The following is an 8,840-nucleotide window of genomic DNA, read 5'->3' as shown; positions in this document are numbered from 1 at the left end:
AGATCGAGGGCATGGAGGAAAGCCCTGCCCACACTCCTGCGACTGAGGGTGAGCTGTATTCGGTCTCGGGAAATATGGAGCAACTTATGGATCTCATGGACTGGTCTATGGAGGTAATTTCTGAATACCCTGTTTTTCCGCTGGTTCCGTCCAGCCCTGATCCCCTTGTATACCCTCTCAGTCTCCCACTCCTACCTCCTCCAGTCAGCTCCTCTGCTCCATTTCCGCTGGTTCCATCCAGCCCTGAATTTTCTGTCTCTCCGCTGGTTCCACCCAGCCCTGAATTTTCTGTCTCCGCTGGTTCCGCCCAGCCCTGAATTTTCTGTCTCTCCGCTGGTTCCGCCCAGCCCTGAATCTTCAGTGTCTCCGCTGGTTCCGCCCAGCTCTGAATCTTCTGTGTCTCCTGTATTCCCTCCCAGCCTCCCTCTCCCACCTCCTCCTAGACCTGCCAGTCCCTCTGCTCCACTTCCGCTGGTTCCGTCCAGCCCTGATCCTCCTGTGTTTCCTCCCATCCTTCCTCTCTCTCCTCCTCCTAGACCAGCAAGTTCCTCGTCATCCCTGCTGGTGCCAGTCAGTCCCGCAGCTCACCCTCAGTCCGCGCCATCTGGGCGCGATGGTTCGCCGCTGGACTGCCAGTCTCCAGCTCCGCCTTGGCAGGTTAAGGCCCTGTCTCCGCCTCCAGCCTCCGAGCCCTGGACTCCTACTCGGTCCTTCGACCCAGCGGCTCCGCCTTGGCTCTTAGCTCCCTCGTCTCCACCGTGGCCTGTCATCCCACCTGCTCCACCGGGCTCCCTCGTCCCTCCGGCTCCACCTTGGTCAGTCGTCGACCATCCACCGCCTCGGGACTCCACTCCTCTGGTTCCACCGTCACTCCATCCCTCCGGCTCTGTCAGGCTCCTCCTTCCCTCTGGTTCCACCGTCAAACTCAGTCACTCCGGCTCCACAGCGGTCTTCCAGGACCCCGCCTCCGCCTTGGTCGCCTGAGCCTTCTGCTCCACCTAGGCCCTCCGGATCCTCGACGTCACCCTGGCTCTGCGGCTGTGCTGCTCCATCTTGGGCTCCTCACTCACCGGTGCAGTCTCCGCCTGTCGGCCCCCTGGTGTCTTCGGCCCCTTCACCATGGCTCCTCCCGCCATCGACTCCACCATGGATCTCCGTCCTGGCTGGTCTCTGGTGGACCATTTGGCTCCGGGCTCCTCCCTCCATCCATTTCGCCCTGGTCCCTACCTCCATGCTCCCTCGTCACCTGCTCTTGGCCTGCTCCTCGCCCGCCTCCAGAACCCCCACCCTCCCTCCGCTGGTATTCCTCTTGCGGTGTGAGGACGCACCGTTCCGGGAGGGGGCAAATTGTCACGTTTCCTTATTTGGTCATCTTCCTTTTCTTGTTTTAGTTAATTGATTGATCCTCACCTGTTTCCAGTTCCCTCATCACCTTCTGTGTGTACAAATACCCGTCCTGTTCAGTTCCTCCTCGTCCGTGATCGTTCATGTGTTTAGCGTTGTTGTGTTCGTTGTATGTATGCTAAATGTAATCCTGTTAATATAGTCTGTACCTTTCGTTTTCATCAGTAAACTCCTTATTTGTTCCAGATCCTCTTCTCTCCCTTTGTTTTACGTTTAGCACCACCACATCTGTAACATTAATGAAAGTTAACAATTTCCCATTTATTAAATTTTAATTAAACATTCATTCAACACATGTTTATATCCACAACTTACAAGTACAAAAATTAGACATGGAAGATGTTATCATCTTTATTTACATGTTTATTTTTGTTTAAATTATGTAATTTAGTACTTTGGAATTTTGCACTGAAAATGGAATTCAGGCAAAAAAAACAAAAAAACAACTTATATTTCCTGAATTTTCAATGTATGTTCTGTAGTAAAGTTTTAAAGTAATAGTTTTTTGATTGTCTAAAAAAATTCAATTAATGACTGTGTGCTTTATTAGTATATTTGAATAAACAAACAGGACTTTCTGTAGAAGTAATCAGTTTTAATATTTCAAAATTGATTCATCCTCATACAGTGTTACACACAATCATCAGCTACAATGAAAGAACTGTTGCTAAAAATAGAACGAAGATTTGACGTGACTTGGATTTGGACCTCGGGGACTTCTGAACATGCCTGCTTCACACTGACAGATCACCCCAAGCAGAAGTCTGTGAAATTCTGCATGGGAAACTTTGGCCAAGTACCTGCACATAATTTTTGTGACATCAGACAGTTTGAACTTTCCTTTTTTAGCATGCTGATTTCACACAAAGATATATATATATATATTTTTACAAAAGCCACAGAGCCTGAGACCACAGGTTCAAGCTGTAATAAAAAAAAAAAAAGAAGCCCTCAAAGAAAGCATACATTTCCTGAAACTTCTAGCCAGTAAAAGGAGCTGAAACGGTAAAGCAGAAGAACAGATTCATCTTTTAAAAAACTTGTAAGCCAGGAAGCCAATTTTGAATAATAACAAATAGACAAACATACAGCAGCTGCTCAGTGATATTAAAGATGTAGTTCACCTACAAATGAAAATTTTATCTGATTTCTTAATGGGGACTGAGGCTTTCAAGCTCTTCAAATGATGAAAATGCAAGTTCATATGACTTATGCACTATATTCAAAAACTTCTGAAGCTAAACAATTTAACCTTTTTTTAAAGTTTGGGAATCCCTGCATTACAAGCAAAAAGACAAAACTTCATATTGTGCATTTGAATGTGTTTGAAAGACAAAACACAAAAATTTAAAGACGATATGGAAGAATTAGGCTGAATCAATGAATTATGAAAAAAAATATTGCTATTGTGTGAATAATATGTAAATATGTATTGAAAAAAAAACTATAGTCGTATTAAGCCAACCAGCACTGCTCTCAATATGCTTTAACAAGCTTGATATTTTGCAACATTCACTCAAACACAAAATATGCAAGATCATCATTGATCATGACTGATTAGTGATTTCCTAAAAACACTTTGGGTAAAAAATAAACAAAAATAAATAAATATCATTATCAATTTGAACAAAAAATTTGAGAATAAAAAACATTCTTATTGGTTCTTATTGGAATCTATCTATAATAGTGTACATTATGTGTGTATTAGCATTTACTCAGACTTCTGTAATAGTAGTACTACATAAACAATGTGAAATTGATGAAACTTCTGTTTGTATTCAAAGCATCAGACGTCAGGTTTCTGACTTACCCAGAACAGACACCACAGCAACCTGCGAGGAAACGTAGCGATTGGTCTTTGCATTGTAGGCCACACAGCTATAGTTTCCACTGTGTTTTTCTTCTACATTGGTGAGGGTAATGTTGGCTGGGGACTGCGTGGTCTTCTGAGGCATCTCTGTCCCATTAAACATCCACTGGAGCTGAGCAGGAGGGTCAGACTGGGCTGAGCATGCAAGGGTTAAATTAGAGCCTTTCTGGAGGAATGAATCTGTTGGAGTTTGTGTCATGATGACTTTCTCTGGGCCATCTAAACAGACATGGGAGAAAGAGACAATGTCAGGCAAAGGTTTATTAAAGTGCTTGCAATGCAGCTATGGATTTTTAAAAAATTAATTTAAGACTAGTCTTAAAACCCTCCAATCCATTTTAAAGGCCTAACAAGAAATAACACATTTTCACTAGAAGTAGATTAAACATTGTGTCATGTTACACCATTTCACATCCCCAATTTACCAATATTTTTAATTGGTATGTTTAAATGAGGAGGATGTATTTGAGTATCAAGATGTGCTTATAGTTTCAATTCAGGCCAATGATTCTTATTTCAACTGTTTTCAGAAAACAATGATAGTCTAAGACTCAAGAGATTGGTTCAGTGAATTTACTTTATGATCAAAACATGTATTTGCAGATGCTTTCAGAAATGTTTGATTTGTTTCTAGTGCACACCATCTGCAGAGATTTCAACTTCCATGCACTAGTTACTGGTTGCTGATGACTGGTACTGCTGTAGCATTGCTCAAAACATGCAGTGTTGGTAAATTTACTCTTTTACTGCAAGTACCTGCATGCAAAAATATGTGTAAATTTATTTTTGAAGACACGTTGGTAGTTTCTTCAAGGTAAAATAAAGCTCATTATGGAACACGATTCCACCATTTATGGAAATCCATGATTTTCACTGGAATATTTCAGGCAAAATGGAAAGTTTGGGCATTACTGATACATGCCTCCTGTTTTGTGTACCTTGTATTTTTGTTTTAAGGACTTTTAAGTTACTTCCTGCCTGTGTTCTTGTTATCAGTTTGTAGTGTTTCTGTTAATTAGCCTGCCGTTGTTCCCAGGTGTTTTTTTGTTTCCATATTAGCCCTCTGTCTGTGTTTTCCTTTTGTACTTGGTCAGTCGATGTTGCTTGTAACTTTGATTTCTGTTCTGTGTTCCTGCTTGTGCTCCTGGTTTTGGTTTGTGTTTTTGAACTTTTTTGGATCCCTGTTGCCTACTCTTTAGTTTTGTCTTGCTTCACTTAGTAAATCTTTACACTATTGAGCCACTATCTTGCTTGTGTTTCTTGCCTGCATGTGTGTTATACAGTAGCTAGCTATTTGCATTATTTTCAACACGAAAAAAAGTAATTTTTGATTTCATACTATAACTGAGGAACAGACTGAATTTATAAGTCACTTTTATCTGAAATTCTTCCCTGTAACTTCATGAATCTTGAAAGACATGGTCACTATGAACTGTCACTGCAAGGAAAGTACTGCAAAAACATAAAACATTTCATCATGTGGATTTGAAACAAAATGATGCTGAGTGAATAATGACCATTTTTAGGTGAACAGTTCTTTGAAGGTAAACGGTGTTCATGTATTCATGTCTCACACTAAGCATGTGTGGGTGTGATCAGGTACGTACAGCTCACAGTGAGATTGAAGGGAGCGCTCGTCCCTGACTCCAGTGGGTTCTTTGCAATGCAGATGATGGGTCCTCGCAGTTCTGTACGGCGAACTTCAGCGATAGTTAGCTCATTGCCGACTGCATTTAGTTTCATATGTGTGCCATCCACCACCAAAGGGACTGAACCGTTCAGCCACTGGTAAGTAAAGGAGCCTTTGGCAGAGCAGGAAAGAACCACGGTGCTATTGAACTCTACAGGTTCAGGTAGATTGGACGAAATCTTGACATCAGTTATGGGTTCTGGAGAAAAAAGAAGAGAACCATGGATTGGTTTCATTCAGAAACATCTTTGCTCCATTCAACAACCTCTGGATAACCAAACCTGAGATTTGACAACATATATTACATCATGAAAGTCTCCTAGACAGATCTAAAATATCTTTACAAATTGATTTCCAGTCAGTGAATGAATGTCTTTAACATGAAGCATATTGCAATATGTTTAAAGCAAGTCACAAAATGAGTCATCACTATTAATCCATTGGGGTTGATTTAGTCATATCATTCATCATTCTCTAAAACCAAATGCAAACTCGATATCATCCAAAATTAACCCACTGTTTGGCTGTGAGATTAACTGTTTTTATTTAATTATTTTTTTATTCACTTTTTGCTTAAAGAACTACTAAAAATATATTTTTTTGTATTCAACTACTGCTTTTAACAAATTTGTGGAAGACTTGAACATTCAATCTTTCATTCATATTTTTATTGTATATCATATTCTTGAAATAAATGTAAATGTAAATATCATCTTTAGACCTTCAAACACTAGGCTTCTCCAACATGGTTTCTAGTCTGTAACTATACAGTATACCTGAAGATTACACTTTATAGACAATACTTACCAAGAACCTCAAGAACAATCTGTCCGGACAGTGGCTTTCTTTTGTTAGTGACTGCAGTGAGAATATATCTCCCTTCATCCTCCTTCACCAGCGGCCCGAGCTGAAGCTCACATGTTGCTTTACTGTAGACGATTCTGCTGGTGTATTTCTCATTAATGTTATTGGTGTTTGAGGATGGGACACTTGTAATTATCGATGTAATTATATCAGCTTTGTTGAAATTCCATATTACGAATTGAAAATCCTGTGCTGAGGTGATTGTTGTCTTGAAGGTCACATTTTTACCTAGGTTTAATGAAGTAAAGAGAAATCTAGATAAAACACTCCTGCTAAGTCGAAAGGTATCTAATGTTTTATGAATAGCTTCATACAGTTGGTATTACTTTTGATTTAATGAACAGTAGGTTGATGCAACCATCAACTGAAAGTACTCATAGCCTACTGAGTACACAGCAGGTTTTCTTTTCACAGGAAAACACAATGGCTTTGTTATGCCACACTGACTTTGATTAGGCATACAATTTTAAAAATAATAATTAGCTAATAAATAATTTATTAAATCATATCTGCTTTTAAATGATATTTTAAAATACCTAATAAAATTGAGCCAGACTTCCAAATGACCAACAACAATTATTTTTTTCAGTATCTCCACAGAGTTAACCTTTAACTGTCACCCGTCCCGTATACGGGACGCCTACGTTTACTTCAGTATATTACAATTAAATCCTAATCTAATTATGACAAACTATATATCGATGGAAAGGTCTAAGACTCCTAAATATATATCTTACCAATCTTCTTTGTTAAAAAATTATGTAGGAAAAGTAATAGATTAATTTATAGAGTGCACCCCAAAAACCTACATCATAACAGGAGTTCTGACCCTTGTCAAAAAAAAAGTTTTCTTTGTTGCCTTTTTTTTTCTATCACACCTTAGAAATCATCAGAAATTATATATCACTTGAAAACATAAAATCTCAAAATTCATCCTTTGAAACCCATTTTAAATTCAAACATTGCATTACCATGAAAATAGTACATCAAAATCATGTTAAAAAAAATGTTTTCAGTCATGAATTATAAAAAATTAAGTTTGTATCATGCACATTTAAGTCTATCTTCAAAAATGTGTGACAGTTAAGAGGACATTTTCAACTTTAACAATTATTTTATTTTATAAATATCAAAATTATTTTGGATAACCATGGATAAAACATACTGTACAACGGCTCACCGATAACTCCTTTCATTTTGTCGTTGAGAAACAGACCGCCCTCAGAACAGCATCCTATTAGAGGAACAATTTTCAGTCAGACTTGATTTTAGTCAAAAATCCAGGATAGAGATAAAACCACACATTAGCCTGCACATTATTTTCTCGTGAGATTTAGATCCAGAAGTTCACTTTTAGAAATTACAATTTTACAAGTCTAAATGTGCTGGATAACATATTTGTCCTAGATTTTAGTTTTTAACTTACCAAGAACAGCCAAAATGAGCAAAGGCAGCCTAAAGTTACAGAAATCCATACGAAGAGATGAATGCCAGACAGGAACAGTGTGACTTCTCTGTAAGAACTTGAGAAAGTTAAACCCACCCCTTCAACCTGTACTCTTCTGATGCCATTCAGTAAAAAAAACATGATCCACTTTCACCAATAGATGGAGGCATACACAAGCTCCAGAACAGAGAGAAAGCGCAGACCTTCAGTCTCACTCAAGACCACAGCAATGTAATGATTATGAATACATTTGCAGGGCAAGAAATGCAAGAAATGCCTCCGACACAAACTTAGGAGATAACACAACAGAACTGAAAGTCCTATGACAGCTTTGTGCGAGAAACAGACTGACATTATTCATAGATAATCAGCTTTAATGTTAATAACAAGAAAATCATCAAACCTGCATACATTAAAGCTTGAAATTCCAGAGTAATTCCTATATATATATATATATATATATATATATACACACACACACACAAACATTTTATATTCCCACAATAATTATAGTGCATTGAGTGAGTGTAACTTATTTTTGTATTAAATGTGATTTATGTTTTAGCCTTTTTATACCCATGTAGCAGATGTCATGATGTTGTGTTTGACCCTGGTTGTTTTGATAAAATATCAAATACTGTATTTGAGGCTCAGGAATAAGAGGAGGTGATATCTCCAGAACACACAAACACTCACACTGCTGTTAGTCTTCATATCAGAGCCATTCCATCTGAAGGGCAGATCAAGGGTTAATAAAGTACTATCATTACCGTCATTATGACAAAGTCTCTGTGTCTGTTTTCATTATGGGAAGACGAGGAGGCACCAAAGTGCTCTCATATGATAGCCCATGAAGATACTGTCAGCAAGCACTGCTACAAAAAAAGTCAAATGGAAAAATAGGTTTAGATAAAATGTAATTAAGAAAATTATGTGGGCACTTCATATGTTTCATATTTAAAAAATATACTAAATATCAGTTCTAAAGGGATGACAATCATGCATCATCACTATTGCTCATACTAAAGGATTAATTCAGCTTAAGTGACATTAAAATAGTACATTTAGTCTTGAAACGTTGATTTTGAAAATTTTGCCAGCATATTGTAATCAAGGTTTTAAAATATTTAACCAAATATAAACTAGCATGATTATTAATTTTAGAAATGGATTCGTCAAGTCCCATAATGATAACAACCATAACACAGTTTTATGAATCTTTGATACAGAAGATAGTGTAAACAAATACAGAATGATAGTTAAAATCACTCTCAGAATGATTTTTCCAGCTCATGAACGATAAAACATTTACAACCGAGTTTAACTGAAATAAATAAATATATAATATATATATATATTTTTTTACCAACATCAGTTCATTTTCAAAAATGTAACCCTTTAAAAAAAAACTTAAAAAAAAATACGTTTGTTTACATAATACAATAAAATCATCAGTTATATTTGTTATATAATTACGATTATTATGTTACTACAATTATAATTATTTTCCATATATTAAATAAGCAGAATGCATTTTTTACTGTAGCAACAACATTAATTTTGAT

At 37.7% G+C, this 8,840-nt stretch overlaps 1 protein-coding gene across 1 annotated transcript; it reads right to left on the bottom strand.

The window, feature by feature from the left end:
• Positions 1-1,905: 1,905 nt before the first annotated feature.
• Positions 1,906-7,601, bottom strand: LOC132145037 (carcinoembryonic antigen-related cell adhesion molecule 1-like). Its single transcript, XM_059555749.1, has 6 exons — positions 7,255-7,601; positions 7,009-7,062; positions 5,772-6,056; positions 4,882-5,163; positions 3,215-3,493; positions 1,906-2,204 (listed from the first exon to the last, which is right to left on the bottom strand). The coding sequence occupies exons 1-6, from the start codon at positions 7,301-7,303 to the stop codon at positions 2,152-2,154; spliced, it is 1,002 nt and encodes a 333-aa protein (XP_059411732.1). The 5' UTR covers positions 7,304-7,601; the 3' UTR covers positions 1,906-2,151.
• Positions 7,602-8,840: the final 1,239 nt, after the last annotated feature.

The sequence above is a fragment of the Carassius carassius genome, chromosome 8, assembly GCF_963082965.1.
Source record: "Carassius carassius chromosome 8, fCarCar2.1, whole genome shotgun sequence".
In the NCBI taxonomy this organism is placed as follows: Eukaryota; Metazoa; Chordata; class Actinopteri; order Cypriniformes; family Cyprinidae; genus Carassius; species Carassius carassius.
This window is presented reverse-complemented; position numbering and strand designations above follow the sequence as displayed.

Excerpts from the sequence above, each read along its gene's own strand:
- LOC132145037 (XM_059555749.1), bottom strand. The coding sequence starts at position 7,303 with ATGGATTTCTGTAACTTTAGGCTGCCTTTGCTCATTTTGGCTGTTCTT. Across the intron at positions 7,063-7,254 it reads GCTCATTTTGGCTGTTCTTG|GATGCTGTTCTGAGGGCGGT; the intron begins GTAAGTTAAAAA and ends TTCCTCTAATAG. Across the intron at positions 5,164-5,771 it reads GATTGTTCTTGAGGTTCTTG|AACCCATAACTGATGTCAAG; the intron begins GTAAGTATTGTC and ends TTTTTTCTCCAG.